The 23,672-nt window shown below is 43.9% G+C and overlaps 2 protein-coding genes across 6 annotated transcripts in view; one reads left to right on the top strand and one right to left on the bottom strand.

The window, feature by feature from the left end:
* The window catches only part of LOC128740124 (uncharacterized), a 68,045-nt gene that overhangs the window by 13,888 nt on the left and 30,485 nt on the right, over nucleotides 1-23,672 (bottom strand). For all 4 annotated transcript variants that reach the window (XM_053835643.1, XM_053835639.1, XM_053835649.1 and 1 more), the window contains 2 exons: nucleotides 11,080-12,099; nucleotides 10,887-10,996 (listed from right to left, as the gene is read on the bottom strand). In XM_053835643.1, the coding sequence (XP_053691618.1) occupies nucleotides 10,887-10,996; nucleotides 11,080-12,030 (1,061 nt within the window). In that variant the 5' untranslated portion in view covers nucleotides 12,031-12,099. The remainder of the gene's footprint in view (nucleotides 1-10,886; nucleotides 10,997-11,079; nucleotides 12,100-23,672) is intronic.
* On the top strand, nucleotides 684-3,678 carry LOC128740144 (protein phosphatase 1H). Of its 2 annotated transcripts, none has more exons than XM_053835668.1 (3): nucleotides 684-1,071; nucleotides 1,131-1,325; nucleotides 1,723-3,678. In XM_053835668.1, exons 2-3 carry the CDS (start codon nucleotides 1,190-1,192, stop codon nucleotides 3,381-3,383), a joined length of 1,797 nt encoding a protein of 598 aa, XP_053691643.1. In that variant the 5' UTR covers nucleotides 684-1,071; nucleotides 1,131-1,189; the 3' UTR covers nucleotides 3,384-3,678. The 2 variants fall into 2 exon arrangements, with proteins under 2 accessions (XP_053691643.1, XP_053691648.1); XM_053835673.1 differs by having other exon boundaries at nucleotides 1,128-1,325.

Genomic DNA, 23,672 nt, shown 5'->3' with positions numbered 1-23,672 from the left:
TATCGCCCAATGCTAGTCCAAAATGGATAAATCAGCTATAAAGGCGTTTGATCAGCCTGAAAATTGTTACTTGGGCCCCTAAAAAAATCTTGCCCATCTGCCTAACAAATTACTTTCATTCCTTTGTCTATAATTGGGCCGATGTCTAGGTCCAACCAGCGAAATACGGCTCTATAGAAGATAATTCAGCTTTATTCATTTGTTCCAATGCAATGATGATGCTTTCACTAATACTTATAATGCTTCCACTGTTCAGTGAATGATCAAAAAATAAAAACAAGCAGTATGCAAGTAGAGTGACTATATACAGAGTGGCGACAAGTCATCCCAAATGTATGCAATGCGGTTTTTTCAAGGTTTTTCTTTCTCTTTCCTGCATACGCGTTGGATAGGTCGTCTGCTCGATTGGAATGACACTGACAGATAATTAAGATTCCAATTTTGACATTGTCGCCACTCTGTATATAGTCACTCTATATGCAAGGCAGTATATGATCACGTATGATTCACACAGTTCGAAAAACCATTCATTGTACATTGCAACTCCGACAACCGACACAAACCTTCTCAGTGCTGCGAGCGCCCCACGTGCAACCAACGCCAAAGCTTGTTGACAGCCTACGTCACCGAACGCAGTAGCTGGCACCTCTGGCAGTAGCGCAGTTTCAGCAACATCAGCAGCAGTCGTTCGTCAGTCAGTGCGTGCGTGCAGTACATTCAGGTGCAAAAAGAAGCCACTAGAAAGGTTACGCATCAAAATATTTGCAGTTTTAATCGTTTCATCGTTTCATCGTCCTTGTACGGCTACAAGGAAATTTTCACCATATCCTAAGTCTAGTGTGTGGAAGGAAGAAAACGACAAGAAACCATATGTGTGAAGATTGAAAGGAAAAATATTTACTGTTCCGATTTGGAGATTATCGATTTTTGCAATGATTGTTTGCAAAAGGGAGAAAGCAGCAGCAAGATTATAAAAAGATATAGATATGCTGCATGACGTACCTAATGCTTAAATAAAATTACAATTCGGTAGTAAAATCATTCTACATAGGAGAAACTGTACGCTAAATGGTAAGTTGTTTTCAGGGGATTTCCCGTTTCGATTTTATTGAATCTACTCTTGCCAGCAGGAAGCAGTAAATATCGTGCGAGAGTTTGTTGAAGTACAGAACGGTAGGCAGTGAACAGGATGTTCACTCGACTGAGAAATCGTGTATTGACTGTGGTCGGACCGGACATACCCGCTCTGCCGTCCAGTGGTGGAAGTGGTGGAGGAAGCAGCGGATCAGCGCACCACGGAGGCCGCGATGATCACGGAGGCAAAGGTAATTAGTAACAGACCTCTAAAGTTGAGGGATTTTCCTTCTTATCATTGCAACGGTAGAGATCATGCTATTTGCTACGGATGTATCGAAAAAGAGATGTTCAAAATAAGACTATCCCCTTAGGGAAAAAGAAAGCTAGAATAAAACGGAAGAGGCAAACGAAATAATTGCGTAAAGCACCGAAACCATTGTTCATATAGAAAATTCAACACACGAAAGAATAGCATGATAACTGAATTTAGAGTAGTAATTGCTTGTGCGAGATAGACTTGCTCAATAATCGATCTTCTTCTAGAAAAAATGTAATATGAAACTGTACTTTAATTACGCTCAACAGATTATACACTCTACTTTAGTTAATTTGCCAAAAGTAACCAGTCACACTTTAATCCTATAGGAAACCTCCCGGAAAAATTCCGTTACGCACGGCCCCAGTTTCTGCAATTGCTGACATACGATGAACTGAAGGCGAGTGCCGATCATAATGTACGACCGATCATCGTTCCGCGAGACCTGTCGCTGCTGCCGTGGAATACTGGCTATGCTGAGTGTGTCAACTCGGGTAAGTCCGAATGGAACGAAGATCAGGCCGCGTTCCATCGGCAGGTTCTTTCCCATCCGTCGAAGCAGTATCAGGATTTACCGTACACCTACTTCGGTATTTACGATGGCCATGCCGGTTACGGTGCCGCATTGGCCGCTTCCAATCAATTTCATCATATCCTGCACGAGAAGCTAGTCGACATAATAGACTTGCTGATGCCCCGAGTTGAAGGCAATGACCCAGCCCCCACTGGTATTGGCAGTGTTGGACTCAACGCAATCTTGCCGCACCCAATTTTGTTCCATAAACAGGTTTCGAAAGATGAACTAATCGTTGGAGCGTTGGAAGCAGCATTCGCCGATATGGATGCTCTACTCGCAGAAGATCGTGACAAATACAGAAATGCGGGAGGTTGTACCGCTCTAGTGGCACTATTTATCCTGGGAAAGCTCTTTGTAGCGAACGCCGGCGATTCACGTGGAGTGTTGTGCAAGCGGATAAGCAAACAGAAGCTACCAAATATTCGACCACTAAGCGTTTACGAAGACGGTGTAAACGGAGAAACTCCCGCAGACGAAGAAGACGATGGATATGTAGTGTACGCTGAACCTTGCTCATTCGATCATACCCCAGAAACTGAACGGCCCAGACTACTGTCGGTTGGAAAGCTCAATCCCAACTTAATGGGAGGCGAATACGTGGCTATGGAATATGCAAAGAAACCGATGACAAAAGATTTGGGCACTCGAATTCTTTACCGGCAAGGAACTATGAAAGGCTGGACCTACAAAACGCTGACAAGGAGCGACCTGAAAATGCCTATTGTAACCGGCGAAGGAAAGCGTAGTCGCCTGCTAGGAACAATTGGCGTCACCCGTGGTTTCGGTGACCACGATTTGAAGGCACTCGGCAGTGGTCTACCGATTAAACCATTCCTCAGCTGTCATCCGGACGTAATTTGTGTCGATCTCAGCTCGATTGAAAGCGATCCGGACGCTGACAATTGCGACGGCGAATACGGTGTGCTGGTTATGGCAACGGACGGCTTGTGGGACGTAACCTATTCGCAGAAGGTGGCAAATACGGTTTTTAATACTTTGAAAAAATTTCCAACTGAACGGCACCGGTACACAATGGCCGCTCAAGAGCTAGTCGCAAAATCGCGTGGTCGCGCAAATATCAACGGGCACTGGCGACTGTCGGACTCCCGGGCAGCCGCTACTGTAGATGATATCTCCGTAATCGTGATCCCAGTTTACCAATACTATCTGGAGTATCTCGAATGGAAACGGTCACTGCAGCGACGGAAGCCGTCAGTGGAGATAGCTGCCGGTAGCACAAATACCAGCTCTGAAAGCACTGGATTGGAAAAAATGGATAACAAACAGCAGAACTCCTCTTGTGATTCCGATCCGCTAGAAGTTGATAGTGCTTTCCATACCGAACCCATACCGATAACGGCAGTCGAAGCTTCTTCGGCTGACGACACTACCCTGGCTGCTGTTTCCCAGTAGAACGTACCGAGAACCGAACCGTTTCGATTGGTTGTTGGTTTGATTTCGTTTCCAGGATGTATGCTTTCTAGAATTTTGAACGTGATTTTATTTTATTCCAAATTCGAAACGAAATTGTACTATTTACTATTTAGCTTCCTAAATTCAAGAACAATGTCCAGATGATGTGAAGAATCATGAAGATAGCACCGCTATAGACTATACCCTATTATTACTAGTAAAACAACATTAGACAACCAATAAGCTGCAAGTTACTAATTAAAAACAATAAAAATAGCAAAATATAAATTTATTTAAATCCTAACTCAATGGATGGTGTGTCTCTAGGTCCGAACGAACGAAGTTATCCAATTTAATTCTACTATGTACTTGCAGGCTTCCTCAGTGTCTGTTTTCGAACTCGAACTGAATTCGAAAACAGACACTGAGGAAGCCTGCAAGTCGTAGGCGAAATACGTATCTGTCGTGAATAAAATATACATAGTAGAATTAAATTGGATAAGTTTTCTTCTTTTTTTAGTTTTAGGTTTCGAATTCTACCAAGACGCTCCAAAAACTTCAGACTGAAACCAGTGTTCTCATCTGTTTGAAAGAAGCAGAAAGGCTCACTTTTACCAGAGTGTTGACACTATGCTATTGAAGTGGTCGATGAAATTATTTACCTTAATGGTACGTTAGTGACATGTAACCACGATGTGAGTCGTGAAGTAAAAAGGCAGATAGCGACTCCCAACATTTATGGATTACGTAGCCAGCTGAACGTATTCGTTGGATGAGCGCTGTTGACGGGGATGCGAGAGCAGCGGGTGTTAGGGGCGACTGGTGTGTGGCAGCCCGAGACCGCGTAGCGTGGAGGCGACTTTTACACCGCTATTCTATATTTCGAACGACTTGGTATTTCGAACGAAATTTCCGCCAGCAAAGTCAAATGGGCAAAACATCTCGTTCGAAGCAAATCGAACGAAATAAAGATTCGTTCGAAATACAGAATAAGGGTGTTAAATTCGGCCTAGATTCGATAAGCGGATTGTCGCCGAAAAAGTGAAGTAAGTAAGTAAGGTACTATCAATGAATTGGAAACGGGCTTTGCAGTGTTCGGCAATGTAAGATCGCGTAATAGATTGGAAGGCGATCAACGAAAGGATGTGTCTATTGAGAATAAAGGTATGTTTCTTCAATTACATCTTCAACGTGAACTACCCACACGCAGAATGAGCTGACAGTGAGGAGGAAGCATTTTGGGTGCGACTGGAGGCAATGTTTAAGAGCTGTTCGCCGCGAGACTTCATAAGCGTTATCAGAGATATGAATCCCCAGGTCGGTAGGCAAGAAATACATAGACCAATGATAGGGCCCCATACTATGCACCCCGACACGAACCATAACTACTATAGCGATGTATAAGCTTCGCAGCTTTCCGAGGCCTGAGCATTGCCTCTAGGGAGCCGGAGCACTAGACCAAATACCAATGAACAAGGCACCAGTTAACAACAGCCTTGAGAAGTAAAAAGCGCCAAAAAGAGTACAAAGATCGTGCATGTGTTGGGACGAGAGAGGGAATCTAATCACAAACGAGCACGAGGTGGTCGTCAGGTGCAAACAGTTGACGAATTGATCGAGAAACGGTGATTTGCTGGACCGACCGGAAGATTCGATATGCAAACCAATCGCATCAAAACACCGAGCTTTTTGCGTTTCTTTCTTCCAGCGCACACCATCCGGTAAAAGAAGATTTGAGTAAATTTCAATACAAAACAATACAACGACAAAACATATGCACCACTACTATCAACAGCCTGTCGGCCTTCACTCGCCATTCCTGCTGTAAAATAAAATTTCAGTTGCTTTTCCTCGACAATATCCTTCATCACTCGCAAAATAAAAACTTTACCTTCACAAGCATATCAATAATTTATATTGGCAGGATCGCCAATGTGGTATCTTAATTTTTGATTTATTTTGATTTATTTATATACAGTCAACAGTTTAAAAACAACCCCAATGACTCCACTTAACTTAATTTACAAATAATACAAACATCTTTTAACATCACATCGATAACGCTCTTACAAAATTACTTTTAATAACACGTCTACACAAATTAAAATCGAAGCACTCGAAACAATTCTCAAATACACGACACATATTTTTTATTGGCTCATGCATCCCATAGTTTGTCCTGGATCTCCCTATATCGAGGAACATATGGGAACGAAGAGCACGTCTGCGGATGTTCACGTCCAAGAGTCCGAGAAGTTCAGGGCAGTCAATGTAGGACGTTAGTAAGTCGCTGATGAAGCAAGCCTTGGCGACATCTCTCCTAACGCTGAGTGAGTCAAAGTGGATTAACTTGCAGCGATTAGCATAACGAGGTAGGTTATTCCGGTCGTTCCATGGCAGGTGTCGTAGTGCATAACGTACAAATTTGCGTTGGACGGCCTCGACTTTGATGATCCCATTTTGATAGAACGGTGCCCAAACGACCGACGAATATTCGAGCGTTGAACGCACTAAAGCACAGTATAAGGCTTTGAGGCAGTAAGCGTCCTGGAAATATTTGCTGAATCGAAGATGAATCCCAACTGCGACGAGGCCTTGGAGACAACATATGACACTTGATCTTTGAATGTCAGTGAGGAATCAAGAAGTACACCAAAATCTTTCACGGTGTTCTCGCGTTTTAAAGATGTACCATCGAGAATGTAGTCGTGAAGCATTAGTGATCGTTTGCGGCCGAAAGAAATAACACAGCATTTAGAAGCGTTCAAAACCATCCGATTTGTTTTACACCATGCTGCAAATGCTACTAGGTGTTGTTGAAGAGAGAGGGCATCACTTGGTTTTTTGATGACGTAATAAAGTTTCAGGTCGTCAGCGTAAGATCTTTTATAACAATCCAGGATCAAGTTTGCGTCATTCATGTATAACAGGAAAGGAAAAGGGCCCAGATTGCTGCCTTGTGGAACTCCGGACTTAACTGGAAACGAAGGCGAAACAAAATCTTCTATCTTAACGGACATATTCCGTCCAGTCAGGTACGAACGCAGCCAGGAGTGTAGGCTACCAGAAATTCCCAATCTCTCGAATTTAGCCAATGCAATATCATGATCCATTTTGTCAAATGCAGCCGACAAATCAGTATAGATGGCGTCTACTTGCGAGCCTTTTTCCATATGGCGAATGACAAAAGAAGTGAATGCCACAAGGTTGGTGGTAGTCGATCGCTTTGGGACGAAACCATGTTGATCTGGCGAGATATATGGCAAGCATTTCTGCGTTAAAAATTCAAGAACAATTAGTTCAAAAAGCTTCGAAGAGGCACACAAAGCGGCAATTCCTCGATAGTTGGATACGGATCGCTTGCATCCCTTCTTGTGAACCGGAAAAACGTAAGAATTTTTCCAGCAGCTAGGGAAAACACCAGTGGCCAATGAACAGTCAAATATTGATGCAAGTGGAGATGCAGTAGCATTGATGCAGTTCTTTAACATAACGGCTGGAATTCCATCGGGGCCGGCACTCGAAGAACATTTCAAACGTTTTGCTGCTGCTATTTGATCTGTTGTCGACGCCTCTATGTCTCCGTAATACATGGATGTAGGAAGACCAGACTCTTTTCGTTGATCGTTAACATAACGCCAGAATTCTTTTGGTTTAGATTTGAGCGTCCGTTGCAAGCGATTTAGGTGAATATGAAAAAGACGCTTATTTAATCTTTTGTACTTCCTATTGGCTTCAAGGTACAGGGCAAGCCAATAGGACTTCAAGGTACAGGGCTTTCGATGTTGCAGTTTTCAATAAGCTGAATTTTTTCAATGCCTTCTTTTTCAACTTTTTTAGATGTTTTAGGCAACGAGTTGACCAGGCAGGGTAAGCAGGCCCTTTTCTTATTCGCTTTGGAACAAACTGATCAATTGCATATAGTAAAACATTGCAAACAGTGGAAGCAGCAAGGTTGATGTCACGATCACGGATTAATTCATTCCAAGGAACAGATGTGAGAAAGGCATTCATACCGGTGTAGTCAGCTTTACTCAAATTATAAAATATACTATTGGGACTAGCACTAATGATTGGACTTCGAGCTTCATGATGCATAGATAATAGCAAAGGCGGGTGGTGTCTACAATCTTTGACCAACGGACATGGTGCACGTGTCAAGCTAATATTAGTCACTTCCTTGCTTACAAAACAGAGATCTAACAAACCGCCATTTTCGTTGAATATACTGTTCAGCTGTCCCAAAGAAGCTGTACTAAATGCGTCTAACAAACAGCTGAATGTAACACTATTACCAGAGCGAGTCGCATTCGGATAGAGAAATCCGTTAGTGTTGAGCTGCCACGTAATGCTGCGAAGATTGAAGTCGCCTATAATGATGATGTTATCCTTGCAGCTGAGATACGATCCAGTCAGTATCCTATGGGTTTATCATCTATTCGTCTTGCCAAGAAGCTGGTCACGAATAAAAACTAATAAGTCTTCGCACTATATTCCGTTTCGAAATTTGACCTTGTGATTTGTTGTTCGATAGACTTCGCAGCCAACTGTTAGTGTCTCCCATGTAGGGGACAATTGTGAGACTGATACGACCCTATTGAGTCTTGAGTCTTTTTTGAGGGCCCGAAAAAGAAGGGATCCAAAATTACAAACATAAAAATCCAGAATTCCAGAAAAATTTGTTCCTAGATGGATGTATGTTCTCTGTGGCAATAATATCAGAAGCAAAACCCTTTTTTCTCAGTTGAGCTCCACCCACTTGGGGTCCCAGGCTGGGGCAAACTGAAGCACGTAGCACACCTTCTTTAGAAGTCCGCAGTTTTTAATTTAATCTGTTATTATTTTTGCCATAACTACATTAATTGCGTAAAAATAGTTCCAGATTCAAGTGGGTATGAAACGGGGAAGGTTAACGAAACCCGACCAACATAGCTTTAGCCAGCCCAAGCTCCTACCTAGCGCCTCCACGCGGCCATGCCTGGTGATGCTCTATTGAATAGCTAAGCTACTGTTTTACCGGACTCACTGCGAATATGAGTATTAATGAAATAAAACGTAACCATACGTTTTATTTGTTTACAATGCGTATGCAGTTAATATCGATAACAAACGATTTTTTAGAAGTTGTGCTTTTGTTATTGCATTTAATTTTTAAAAAGTTGCATAAATAACAATTCAGTTCCACAATACAATTATTGCGTACTACTGACACTTGAAATATAACGTTTAAGTACGTTATTTTTAGTGATCAATATTAACGATATTTTCGATACAGGGGCGATATTTTTCGAAACCTTTCGAACCAACACGATCCCGCGAACACAACGCATATTTGCAGTGAGCCAGGTAACACAGTAGGAGGTGCGATGCTACGTGGTTCCTAGATGCCACATCTCAAAACTGAGATTATGGGCATACGGTTGAGGCACATGGCCTTGGTAGCAGGTAAGACTAATATGTTATTTTAATTATTTGTTTCGTTTTAGCTCCTCAAGCACCGGAAAAACGGAACAAAAAACAGAAACAGAATAAAGACTGGAAAGAGCAAAAAACGGGGCAGAAAAATATGATGAGAGGTAACAGCGGAGAGCAAAAAGGAAAAACAAAAGCGAAAAGGAGGGAAAATGACTGAAGTTTTTGGAGTGTCTTAGTATAATACGAAACCTAGTAGAACTCTTTCGAAAACAGACACTGAGAAAGCCTGCAAGTCGTAGGAGAAATGCCTGCTCACACGCGAAAGGGTATGGGAAAAATAGCATTCAACACTTACGCCGCACAAGCAGGCGTAAAAGAAACAGCCGCCGGTGCTGTGTGAGATATTTTGTTACCCACACACTCTCACACGCTCATCCTCACACCGTCTTCCTGCATGGCTTATTCCCGAGGCAAAAAACTCATTCCCCACGAGTGCCCGTGAGGCGCACTGGGATACAAATTTTGCATTACTTTTTCTTCTTCTTCTTCTTCATCATCATTATCAAGGAAATGACGCCAAAAAAAGATTTCACGTGATAGAATAAAAGGAAAAATGGGGCATCTAAAAGTGGAAAAACGAAACAGATGAAGAAGGTTTCCTAGGTTACCGTTAGTGAAAAAGTGAATGTGAAAACGAAAAGTGAAAAACCGGAAAGAAAATTTAAAAAAAATAGCGAAAAACTTGATTTTTGGCTTCCTATTGACAATTCTTGTTGCTAGTTTGGCTCTCAAGATGGCTGCTTTCGCGTATTTCTGGTTCTCTGAGTAAGTCGAGGATCATTTCCGTATACTGATTCTCTTATATCAATGAACACGTATGCCAAGAGTGATGAAGAACAAGCCAGGCGTTTTGGAGTTATGCGTCGCCATAATGTACAAACATTCTCATTTACTTTCATATAGATATTTACTAGCTGACCCGACAAACTTCTTATTGCCACAAATTATTAAGCATCGCTCAGCAGCTGACGCGCCGTTGCCATATTGGACTATAATACGTTGCATTGACAGTGTTGGCAGAACAGACCGATGGGAATCGCTTTATTTTTTTTTTTTTTTTTTTTGTTCATGATGTTTATTCATCATTAATTATTATTATCATTCTTATCTTCCACACCTCTGAAACAGACAACTTGCCTACAAATCGGAGGTGAAATGCGAATCAGTCAGAATAATAAATAGTGAAATTAAAAGAAAAAACTTTTAGCTTTCTCTCTTTCTAGATCATATCGACCAACGAACATGAATGAAATAAATCATAAAAACCTACATTATTACGTAATCACGTTTATGATATTTCCTCTACTCTAACACAAGAATTTTCTGGAATCAATCAACTAGCGTTCTAGAGTAAAATATTATTTTCTTTTTGGTTTTCCAATACATATATTAGTTTTAAAATGGTCCTACCAAAAAATTGCTGTATTTATTGTTTCAGTATTTGTACAGTATACGAACTGATACGTATTGATTTTTATCACAGAAGCTTAAAAATAGAAACAGAAAACACTCAAAAGACATTAAAAACATAAGAAAGAAGCATTGTGACGCAATGGTGGGATCGATGAAAATATAAAACAATGCATTTTAAACTACATTGCGAAAACAATTTTATTCTAATTAAAAATTCGTTAAAAACTAATTTAGGTTAAGATGGATATAATCTGAACATTTATACCGCAAAAAACAAGTTGTTACAGAAGCTAATCAACATAAAAAATTAATATTCAGCAGTCTGTCATAGTTTAATCAAAACATAAGGTAAACAAAACGCTCAAATTAAAGTTATATCACTTTCTAAGGTTATAAGTTTCATCAAACATTTCACACTCCATTTTCGTTCACAAATAATGTTTCACCAACAAAGTAATTTGCAAAAAAAAAAAACGTCGATCGGTACATAGTTTCAAGCTGAAATGTTACGATACAGGCCCCTCCCATAACATCGCCCATTCCCATGGTCAGTTGGTTTTGCCATTTAGTCACGACCGATTAATCAACAAGTCCATTATTACTACGGTCACTTACCTGGAGCAAAGCTTCAGCGCCGAATAGTACACCGAAAAGACACTGACGAGAAAGTGCAGCGCCAGTGCAACCAGCAGTCCGGAACCGGCCGTTACCGCGTACCAGATCGACTGAAACCAAGATGGAACAAGCGAAAAAATAACATTAACATCCTACGATTAGCCTAGCGTCGGGACTAATTTGCTCATCTCACCTCATCTTGCTGAGCCAAGTTAGCATCCCGCACGGCGCCGATTCCGGTTAGAGCCAGACCGAGCGTGCTGGAAGCTACGCAGATCAGATTAACGGCCAGGAAGCCAGTTTTGGCCATCTTTACGTTCATTAATCCAAGGGAACCGGCGATTCCGGAAATGGCACCGCACCATAGACCCGTACCAGCCAGCGCCAACGACGCATTCCGGGCCAGCACCAAACCGCCGAGAGCGGCCAGCGCAACGGCGAACAACAACTGCAGTACACCAAGTACCACCGTCGATGGTAGATTGCTGTTGTTCTTTTTCTTCATATTGGGAGAACCAGGCGGAAATAGGAAACTGACCAGTGACGAATTTCCCCCATTTGGAGAATACTGATCCGGTCCGGCTAGCTTAGGATTGGCCGCTGCCGCTGCAGCTGCGGCTTTCTTCTGTTTTGCCGACGCTTTTTTGTCGGCCTTCTTGGATTCTTTCTTATTCTTCTTCTGGCTGCACTTGCTGCCTTCTGTACAATTTGTGCTACAGCCCGCTTTGGTGTGCTTACTACTAGTGTCGCTGGTAACTCGCATCATGCTACTATTGTTGGTCATCAGAGTTTTGTTACCGTCGGATGTCGTCATATTTACAGCACCTCCACCTGCACCAACCAACTTTTCCAGGCAATCACCGCTGCTTTCGGTTGTCGGGGTCAGAGGTATCGCCGGGGTTGCATAAAAGTGTCCCGTGTCAGGATAACCGTCATGCTTCGAAATGATCGAAATCTGCGAATCGGTCAGGCTGTTCTTGGTGTGACTCGAGTTGACATTTTCGAATACTGCCCTGGTCGAGGAGAGCAGCTGCTGCTGCTTCTCCCCGTCCATCGTATCGCCAGCATCTAGTCGATCGATAAGCGACACGCTCGTATTCAGCTCGTCAATCTCCTTCCGTATCTCCAGCTCGAGTTGGTCCATCCCGGCAAAATTGCGTGGATGCGTGGAGGAAAACAAAAAGTTAGCATGCGGTCATGGAGGCGGCGGATGCTGCAATTGAAGAAGAAATGAAAAAATCGATTAAATCACTATTCAAAATGTTCGTCTACATCGCATCGCATATGCCCCAGTCATTGCACTCTGACCGCTGGCATAGGTTTCAACAATTCTTTTTTTTTATTGCTGCGGAAATCAGTTCAGGAAACAAAGCCAAAGCATTTTTCGCATATTGTGCGCCATACATTAGAGCAGCTGAAACAACAGTTGAGTGCATCATTTCTCAACCATCAGGCAAAGTAGACTCTGGCGAAAACAACTGTTGGAGTCTGGCTACGTCATCTAGCGCCAACAGACAACGGTCGAAGTGGTACACTTCGAAAAATCGCGGCAGCCCCACATTTTTCCGAAAAACAGGAAAATCATTCCTCCTCATTTGCCAGATGATGGTATTTTCGTCTTGGATGTATTTCACACTCTCGGCTCAGGCACGTATGGCTCATAGGGGGGCATAATTATCGGGTCTGGCATTACCCACATTTCGGTAAATTAGCGCGCTACCGTTCAAATTGTATACGATGTGTGCCGTTTGTTTCCCGGTACGATCACATACGGCCTGACTTTTCGATCAATCGATGGAGGTCGATCGCGTGTGATCCACCTGCGACCAACCACCAGTCGGACTCGATGCGGGCGAAAATTGTCGTCGATCGAGATCATGTAATTATTTTCGCTGTCAGATAATGTACGAGGTTGCACAGGTGAATTGAAAACGCTAAGTGCCGCTAAGCCAACAACACAGTAGAATTGTTGAAGTCATTATTCATCATTGTTCGACTTAATCACTTTGAAAACTTGCATAATTAGCTCTGTGAGGAATGCTAATAGCGCATGGTTCAAAATGAGGGTATCTAAGAAGGTGACGAACTTAATTTTATCGGAGTGTAAATCTTACAATTTTCTATTTATGTACATAAGGTCGCTGATAAATGGACTATCAATGTGTGAGTTTTGACGATGCTACACGTCGAAATGAACAGTTTATTTACGGAACGCTTCGTTCTTTAATTTTTTCCCCTAACACACCTCATTCAAATTTATTTCCGATTCGGTAATTTAAATTACGGTTCTGACCAGTTAATTTCAAATAAAGACTGCCTTCTCCACCATTTTCCGAAAATTCGTCGGTAAATGGCAATTATTGGTTTTTACTGAAACCGTACTATGATAATGATGATAATGAATTCTTTGATTATGAATAATTAATAGGTTTAAAGAAATTAAACTCCAAACCCACGAAGAAACTTTGCACGTTATTGTCGTGTCCAGCTCTTGAAAGAAGGCTAAGGATCCGACTGAACATTACAACATCGAGGCCTAGCAGATCTATTCAGAAAAGCGATGAAAATGTGTAAAGTGTGCATTGCAGACCGGTGATCATACTGAAATATCTACAGCAAATCCATCGATACAGTAGGTACATGAAGTAAAGGGCTATTACGCAAGGTACTAGTTCGAAGCTGTCAAGTATAGACGAACAGTCCGGTCGCAAGGTCAGCAAATCGGAGACGACTGTCGCACGGAAGGGCTGGTAAACGGCTGGGTAATGAGTACCATCGGTGCCTTGTGCACTAGGCATAAAATAGACCCCACAGTGGTCCACAGCCTCTTACCTAGCAACTCCTACCGCCACCTCCTCGTGGTACCAGCCGGGATACGAGCAACCTCGGTGGAGATCGGGTAACCAACCCCGGTGGAAACCAAGGTCGTATGCTGACAGGGGAGGAGGGCTCCTTCGAGCTACGTTGGCCCTCCGGCAATGCTGTGGGGTTGGTGGCGGGCTTTGCAAGCCTGAACCACTAAAAAATCAAAGCAATGGACTCCGTAAATAATAATAATAACTCTAATCGGAACAATCGGCAAAGACCCAGGCGACGAAAACGGACTAACGATTGGAAATTAGGAACATGGAACTGTCGGTCTCTAAATTTCCTTGGAAGTACCCACGTGCTTTCTAAATAAGTGAAGAGCAGCAAGTTCGACATCGTAACGCTGCAGGAGGTATGCTGGAAAAGAACGATGGTACGTACGTATAGAGATGGTCATACCATCTATCAGTGCTACGGCAATACACACGAACTGGGCACAGTTTTTATAGTGATGGGCGAGATGCAGAAGCGGGTGATCGGGTGGTGGTCGATCAACCCCCGAATGTGCAGATTAGAAATCAAGGGCCGATTCTTCAATATAAGCATAATTAACGTGCACAGCCCTCACCTCGGAAGTACCGATGATGACAAAGAGGAATTCTAGGCGCAGTTGGAGCGTGAATACGACCGCTGCCCGAGACATGATGTCAAAATTATCATTGGGGACTATAATGCTCAGGTTGGTCAGGAGGAGGAATTCAAACCGGTGATTGGACGGTTCAGCGCTCACCCGCAAACGAACGAAAACGGCCGAAGACTTGTCGACTTCGCCGCCTCCAAGAACATGACCATACGTAGTACCTTCTTCCAGCACAACCTCTACCATCGGTACACCTGGAGATCACCGAACCAGATAGAATCACAAATCGACCACGTTCTGATAGATGATCGACACTTTTCAGACATTATCGACGTCAGAACCTATCCGGGCGCTAACATTGATTCAGATCACTACCTAGTGATGGTAAGGATACGTCAAAAACTATCTGTTGTGAAAAACATACAATACCGGCGCCCTCCACGCTATAATTTAGCGCGACTGAAGCAACCGGAGGTCACCGAAAACTTCACGTTATATTTCGAAACCGCGCTGCGGGAAGAGGGTGAGCTGGATGAAGCCCCTCTTGAGGACTGTTGAAATGCCATTAACAGCGTAGCGGAGAACGAGCTAGGCCGTGTGGCACCGAATCGACGTAACGAATGGTTTGACGAGGAATGCCAGCAGATATTGGCTGAGAAGAACGCAGCGCTGGTACAAATGTAGCGTAGAGCCACCCGTCAGAATGTCGAGCGATACAAACAGAAGCGGAGGCAGCAAACTCGACTCTTCAAGGAGAAGAAGCGCCACCAAGAGGAGAAGGAGTGCGAAGAACTCGAACAGCAAAGCAGCAGGAAAGGATGGCATTGGAGTGGAACTTATTAAAATGGGCCCGGACAAGTTGGCCGGCTGTCTGCATCAACTGATTGTCACGATTTGGGATACGGAACGACTACCGGAGGAGTGGAAAGACGGGGTTATCTGCCCTATCTATCTTTTACGACTATCGCCAATAGCCAATAGATTTGTGGGAAGTTACCAAGTCGGCTTCATGGAGGGTCGGTCTACAACAGACCAAATCTTCACCCTGCGGCAGATTTTCCTGAAGTGCCGCGAATTCCGAGTCCCCACGCACCACCTGTTCATTGATTTCAAAGCCGCATTTGATAGCGTAAACCGACAAGAGCTATGGAAAATTTTGGACGAAAACGGCTTTCCGAGTAAGCTTACTAGACTTATCATGGCTACGATGGATGGGATCTAGTGCTGTGTGAGAATCTCGGGTGGACTGTCGGACCCATTCGAATCTCGCGGGGGCTTCGACAAGGTGATGCTCTTTCCTGTCTGCTATTCAACATTGCGCTTGAAGGTGTTAAAAGACGAGCGGCGATCGAAATGCGGGGCACGATTTTCAATAAATCCAGTTAATCTATCTGCTTTGCTGACGACGTGGATGCTATCGGCAGAACATTTGAGGCGGTGGAAGATCAGTACACCAGACTAAAACGCGAAGCAGAGAAGATTGGATTGAAGATAAATACGTCTAAAACGAAGTATATGCTGGCGGGCAGGACCGAGCGCGACAGGGCCGGCTTGGGCAGTTCCATGGTAATCGACGGGGATGAGTTCGAGATAGTCGACGAGTTCGTATACCTTGGCTCACTGGCAACAGAGGACAACAATACCAGCCATAAGGTTAAAACACGTATTATCAGCGGAAGTCGGGCCTATTACGGACACCACAAACACTTGCGGTCGAACAATTTCAGCCCCCGTACAAAGTGCACACTGTATAAAACGCTACTTAGACCGGTTGTCCTCTACGGGCACGAAACGTGGACACTGCTAGAAGAGGACCTACGAGCACTCCGAGTTTTCGAACGGCGGGTGCTAAGAAACATCTTTGGCGGAGTGCAAGAGAACGGTGTATGGTGGCGAAGAATGAACCACGAACTCGCGTGTCTCTACGGAGAACCAAGTATTCAGAAAGTGGGTAAAGCTGGAGGGATACGTTGGGCAGGACATGTGTCGAGAATGCCGGACATCTATCCTGCAAAAATGGTTTTCGCTTCAAATCCGGTAAGAACAAGACGAAGAGGGGCTTCCAGGGCTGCCTATTTGGCTGGAATTTTGGTGACAATCGAAAACTTGGCCAATTTTGACGGATGTAATCAGAGCTGATCGGTATTATAATAGAGCTATTCGCCTTCAGGTCTCTGCGTTATTTTGGTGTGAACCACTTGTGTCATCGACCTTAAATCGGCGTATGAAACGATCGATCGAGATCAACTATGGCAGATTATGCACTACTACGGATTTCCGGATAAACTAACGCTATTGGTCAAGGCGACGATGGAGTAATGTGTGTTGTTCGAGTATCAGGGGCAGTCTCGAGTCCCTTTGAATCTCAAAGAGGGTTACGGCAAGGTGATGGGCTTTCATGTTTGCTGTTCAACATCGCTTTGGAGGGTGTGATAAGAAGAGCGGGATAGACACGAGTGGCACGATATTCAGAAAGTCCGTCCAGCTTCTTGGTTTCGCAGACGACGTTGACATCATTACACGTACCTTTGAAAGGATGGCGGAAACGTACATCGGACTGAAAGCTGAAGCCAAACGGATTGGACTTGTCATCGAAAACAAAATACATGAAAGGAAGAGGTTCTAGAGAAGTGAATGCTGATCTCCCTCCCCGGATTCATTTAGACGGTGATGAAATCGAGGTGGTAGAAGATTTCGTGTATATGGGCTCACTGCTTACCGCAGACAACGACACGAGCAGAGAAATACAAAAACGCATTATGGCAGGAAATCGTGCCTACTTTGGACTCCGTAGGACGTTGCGATCGAACAAAATTCGCCACCGCACGAAGTTAACCATCTACAAGACGCTGATTAGATCGGTAGTCCTTTACGGCCATGAGGCATGGTGTTGCGGACCATCTACGGCGGAGTGCAGATGGAAGACGGAACGTGGAGAAGGCGAACGAACCATGAATTGCATCAGCTGCTTAGGGAACCACCCATCGCCCCCACCGAAAAAATCGGTCGCCTGCGATGGGCTGGGTACGTCGTGAGGATACCAGACGACAGCCCGGTTAAAAAAGTTTTCGATAATGATCCGACTGGAACGAAACGGGGGAGAAGGCACGGTGTTGTCTCGGCACAGTAAGTTGCTAGCTCCATCTGGAGATTCGGTGGCATGGCCCTAGTAAGACAACCTACCTTAATTAAACTACTATGAGCTATAACTAGCGGGTAAAGCACACACAACAATGTGGAAACTGCCCTCTTCACTGCCCCAGAGTCGACTTACGACTCTGAAAATAAGAAAATACTTGGAATCAGTTTCAAGCAAACTCCCTTTTATTCTTCTCTGTCGACACTTTATTCTTCCCACTTTCGTACTGTCTATCTCCTACCGCTTTAGCTTTGCTTCTTTCACTTCGGGCCTTCCTTTCCGTCCCCATTCCCCTACTTCCGCTTTGCATCTTTCTGACACCGGCGCCGCTTTCGCTTCTGGATGTTGGGAGGATGCGTTTTTCGCGTAGATTGATGCTCCTGTTACCGCCCAACTAGCTTCGAGGTACGATGCTGGTCTAACAAGCCAGTCGTCGTATGTTCGAATCTCGGCTAGGCGGTGCTTGCTAGTTAGAGTCAATAGGATTGTTGCACTGGCCCCGTAATTTTCCTCTACTCTAACAGCCGGCTGCGAAGTCTGTCGATAAAGAAGGGTAATGTCTAAAGACGGTATAAACCCATGGCTTTGCTTTTTTTTGATGCTCCTGTTGCCGACGTGCTCACACCTACTGCCGGTATTGTAACCGGATTGGGATGATCCTCAATAGTGCTTATTCGGAATAATATGAGGTCCTGTGAGCACAATGGGAGGAATTAGAAAATGGTGGGCTGATGTCAGTTGGAGGATGTTATCCGCTCAAATCCGGCTTTCAATTTTACCTGAACGACCATAATATTCGGCACGGTCCTTCACCATTCAGTCTTTCCTTTTCAGATTTACGGTTTCTTCACCTTAACCTTTCTTTAGCCAATCTTTGTGGCTCTACTGCTTTGTTTTATGTTAGTTTGCAGTTTTTCACCTTTGCGGCCTTTCGCTTGCAGGTTAACCGGATTATTGGATCGTTCAGGATAATATTTCGCGCTCTTCAACAGCGCACCCATTAATTCCTTCTCATTTTCCGTCATTTGCACGGCTTCTCTTCGACGGTCCGTTGGCACGTTGCCCGTTATCGTGGGTCTTCTGGTGGTGGGTAGATCTACTGCGGTTGCTTATCGTTGTGTCATTTGTAGGAGTTGCTGAATGAGACGCCTTTGACCAATGACAACTATGTCCTTAACTTTTTTTCTCATTTTGTGACGGCGAATAGCCCCATGATGTTTGGCAGTGTAGACTACGCGCTGATCATTTAATTTTCACCGGGCATATTTGACGTACATCACAGTGACGGATCGTATTGTAAACAAAAAGCTGAAGTCTAGCAAAAATCGGAAAGTCACGCTCACAAGTTATAAGTTAAAATTGATTAAAATTATTGTTTAAAAGTGTTGAAAAGCTACACCTTGGATAAAATTAATTTGTTGATTAAAACCTAGCTAAATTACTATTAACAACTAAAAGGAAGTAAAGTTCAGATTACCTTGATAACTAATTTACAAAGCGTATAAAATTATAGTTGAATGATCTAAACGTGCTCAACATAAAGGTAAGAATCTCGTCAGTGTAGATTGTACTGAAAATTTGTAAGTTGGAAAGTGATTAGGACAAACATTGTTACTAATTTAATAAAATCTTGCAGCTAAAGCTGAACCCTTACAAACATTGTGTTTTGCTAAGGGAACAGTGCCAGCGCATTTAATACGACCTACCCGCGTTAATCTCGACATTCTTGGGTTGCCATACTGGTTACAGAGCGTTCAAGCGAATACGGATTGGAATATTCGGCACCGATCTAGGCGGCAAAATAAGGATGACGAATGGATGGTCAGTACTTGCAGATACTGCAGATAGCTAAGCTTCGTTGGTGGTGACCGGGTGCTGCTTGAACAGCTTGAACCCCGCAAACTTTGCATTGTAGTTAGGCACGAAATCTATCACAGTTTTGAAGATCCGCCGCGAAAAGGTCCAGTTTTACTATGACGGTGGCTCTGCCAACGATGAGTTGATGTGAAGTAAGCGTTCTACGCGAGCCTGAAAGCAACGTACGACAGCTGCTCGCCACGGGACATCAAGATCGTCATTGGGGATATCACCGCCCAGGACGGTAGGGAAGAAATGTATAGACCGGTGATAGAACCCCACGAACCTGCACACCGACAAGAACGATAACAGCCAATGATGTATAAACTTTGCAGCTTCCCGAACACTGGTGGTGATCCGAAGAACCTTTGCCCCACGCAAAGATATCCATAAAGCCACCTGAACCTAACGTATAATGAACCAAATTGACTATCCCAAGTAACAATTTGGGTTTTATTACACTCTTATGATGGCATTTAAGACCAAAATTGGTCATGGAAACTGCCATAAAAGTAAAATAAAACTCACATTGTTTCACGTTTTCATAGATGACCGGTTCTCTGTAATATCACGATCATATGTTTCCTACAGGGTGGGGATATTGACTCTGGCCATCACCAAGTAGCAGTATAGCAGGAGTTGAGTGCTTAAAACCTCGAAGGCGGTTGAGGCAGAATACGCTCGCCAGTCGGAACACTAGACGAAAAGCACCAAAGTATTCAAAATGATTGGTGTGATGGAGAATGCCCACAAGCGGTGGAAAGAAAAAACATTGCTTGGAAAATTATCTGAGCATTGTCGCTAGGGAGAACTTGGCAAAATACCGACGGGCAAGGAACCAGTTGACTACGATCCTGAAGAATAAAAAACCGCCAAAAGGAGGATACAGATCGTGAAGTAGTACCCTGCTTTCGAGCTAATGACACTCGCAAGTTTTATAGGAATCAAACTCGTAAGAAATACAGGTCGAAACCTGACATGAGTAGGGACGAGGGAGGAAATCTAATCGCGAACAAGCGACTGGTAGAAGCAGTTCTTCAATGAACACTTTAATGGTACAGTTGCAAAAGGAGGAGAAACGGAAGTTAACCTATGAGTGCCCATGTATAGTAGTAGTAAAGTCCCACCACCTGAACTCCAAGAAGTCAAACGAGAAACGGGTTGCTGAAGACCAACAAAGCCTGTAAGGAGCTGGCAAGGACCGCCCACTGAACTTAACTGGAGGCTGAACTTAATGAACATGGCCAAGAAACGCTGGTAACGGTTTTACACTGGGTCATTTCCAAGATTTGGGGAGAGGAAAAGTTACGGGAGAAATGGATGCAAGGAGTGGTTTGTCCCATCGGGTAGGCTGCTGCAACTATCGTGGCATGCCGCCGGCTACAAGGTAGTCTTCTAGAACCTGTTAAGCCGGCTGTCACCGATAGCACAGAGTTTCGAAGGAAATTACCAGGCGGACTTCATGGGGGCTCGCGCAACTACGGACCAGTTTTTTACCATCCGACAGATCAGGCAGAAATGTTGGGAGTACAACATGCCCACGCATCACATCTTTATCGATTTCAAAGCAGCTGACGATTCAGTCGATCGAGACCACCTATGGCAGATAATGCACGAACAGTTTTTCGGATAAATTGATACGACTGGTCAGACCTACGTTGGATCGAGTGATGTGTTTCGTGCGCATCTCCAGGACACTCTCAAGCCTTTCGAAACGCGGCGAGGGTTGAGCAAGGTGACGGCTTATCCTGGTGGGGGATATGACGAGCGGGCATCGAAACAAGAGGCACGATTTTTATCAAGGGTAGCTAACTCCTAGGTTTTGCCGATGACTTTCAGTTTCAGTTCACTTTCAGTTCCCCGTCCATAAGCCTGGCGATCGCCGAAATGTTAAGAACTACAGAGGTATTACAAGCCTGTCTGCTGCCTCTAAACTTTTTGAAATTATCGTCAGCTCCGCAATCTTCAATCGTACTAAGAACTACATATCCATCTACCAGCACGGATTCATGCCAGACCGGTCGTATTTTCAACTAATTTCGACTTCACTGCCCCTTGCATCGCGCAACTCGAGGAAAAAGCACAAGTGGATGCAGTATACACGGATTTGAAGGTAGCATTCGACCGGATTAACCACCGCATCCTCTTGCGAAAACTGCAGCGTCTAGTAGCCTCGCAACGACTATTGTGCTGGCTTGGCTGATATTTACGTGATAGAGTCTTGCAAGTCAAGTTAGAATCTACCGTTTCATCTGTGTTTACTAACAAATCTGGTGTTTCCCAAGGAAGCAATATAGGGCCTTTACTCTTCATCCTATTCTTCAACGACGTCGCGTTACTACTTGAAGCCGGTTGCATAGTTGTTTACGGCGACGATCTCTGTATCTTATAGTTCGCTCTATTGATGATTGTCATCGGTTGCAGCATTTACTAGATGCCTTTGTGAACTGGTGCAAGTTAAGCTACTTGATTGTGAGTATAGCCAAATGTGAGGTAATCACGTTCCAACGCATTCATAACCCGATTGTGTTTGACTACCATATTGACGGAAGTATCCTCCGAAGGGTTGAATGACCTAGGCATCTTAGTCGACTCTAAACTTATGTTCAATGCTCACCGTTCTAATATCATTTCCAAAGCATCCCGGCAGCTTGGATTCATTGCTAAAATTGGAAGAGATTGCAAGAAACCTCATTGCCTAAAATCCTTGTATTGCGCACTTCCTTCCGGTATATGAAAATTCAAATGTAATTTGGCTACCTCATCAGCTCACGTGCACGTTAAGAATCGAACGCATCCAGAGAAGGTTCATTCGTATGGCTCTTAGGGATTTGCCTTGGCGAGATTCTGACAATCTTGCACTGTATCCAGCACATTGTCGTTTACTGGGCCTGGACACTCTGGAACGGCGCCGTAAAGTTCAGCAGGCAACGCTAGTGGCAAAAATTATAAACAACGACATCGATTCGCCGACGCTACTTACAAAAGTGCATTTCCGTGCTTCGCAAAGATCTTTACGCACTACATCGTTGTTGCATGCCGTTTTCCATCGTACCACATTTGGATTCCACGAACCGATGACTGCATGTGTCCGCACTTTCACTCGGGTTGAAGAACTCTTCGAGTTTGGAGAGCCAACTGGAAAATTCACGCAGCGACTATGGAACACTGGTTTGATATAATTTTTATTTGTGGACCTTACATGTGACTATAAATTCATTAATACTTTGTCGGATGGATATATTAAATAAATAAATACTAATAATAAATAATATCATAAACAAGAACTTTGCGATGGTGGAGGCATTCTACGCCAGAATGAAAGCAAAGTGACGGACAATTGGACCTAAAATAAATGCGTCGAAGACCATATACATGAAAGGAAGAGGCTCGGAGGAAACAAACTCGTGCCTCCCACGGACGGAAACCATTGTTGGCGACGAGCTAGAAATAGTAGATGCGTTCGTGTATTTGGGATCGCAGATGACCGCGAACAATAACACTAGCAAGGAGATCCAGCAACGCATTCAAGCGGGAAATCGGGTTTACGTTTTCCTTCACAAAATGCTACGATCAAGAAGCGTACGCCGTTATTCGAATTTAACGGTGTACAATACGCTTATTAGACCAGAATTTCTTTATAGACTAGATGCCGTGACACTGCTCACAGAGGACATACTCGCCCTTGCCGTGTTCGAGCGAAAGGTACTGCGGATGATATTTAGTAGAGTACAAACTGAAAGCGGAGAGTGGTGGAGACGTATGAATCACGACCTGCAGACACTGCTTGGAGCGGTTCCCATCGTTTATCTGGCGAAAGTCAGTAGGCTATGGTGGGCCGGACACGTCGTAAGGATGCCGAACGACAGTGCGACGAAAACAGTTTTCTTCAACAGCCCCACCGGCACCAGACATAGTGGGGCTTAACGTGCAAGACAGTTCGACTAGGTCGAAAGGGATTTGCGACTTCTAAGATGACTGGAAAATTGGCGATGAGTAACCCAAGATCGAGTTGAATGGAGACGACTCCTTGAAACAGCACGAGTCACCCCGGCTCTAGGCTACTGATGACGACGACGAAGTCTGGTGAGCTATTCGTTAACTTTTTCTTACAGCATTTTTTCGTATGCTTCGAATCTTCTAGTAAACTATCTAATAATAGAATCGGACCACTCTGTTTTCATTTCTGCATAGTGCGCATTGAATATATAAAGCTGAATTATCTGAGATTTGTGTATAATTTTAACAAATTCTTGATTGTACGAACTGAGTCTTCTAATAAGCCATCATAGCGCTTTTACGTTTTATTTCTTATCCAAACAGGATAAGAAATTGATGTCAA

The sequence above is a fragment of the Sabethes cyaneus genome, chromosome 1, assembly GCF_943734655.1.
Source record: "Sabethes cyaneus chromosome 1, idSabCyanKW18_F2, whole genome shotgun sequence".
Taxonomy (NCBI): Eukaryota; Metazoa; Arthropoda; class Insecta; order Diptera; family Culicidae; genus Sabethes; species Sabethes cyaneus.
The sequence above is the reverse complement of the archived record's forward strand: the minus strand, read 5'-3'. Positions and strand labels throughout refer to the sequence as shown.

Coding starts and splice junctions, on each gene's coding strand:
- LOC128740144 (XM_053835668.1), top strand. CDS start 1,190: ATGTTCACTCGACTGAGAAATCGTGTATTGACTGTGGTCGGACCGGAC. Junction 1,326..1,722: donor CGATGATCACGGAGGCAAAG/GTAATTAGTAAC, acceptor TTAATCCTATAG/GAAACCTCCCGGAAAAATTC.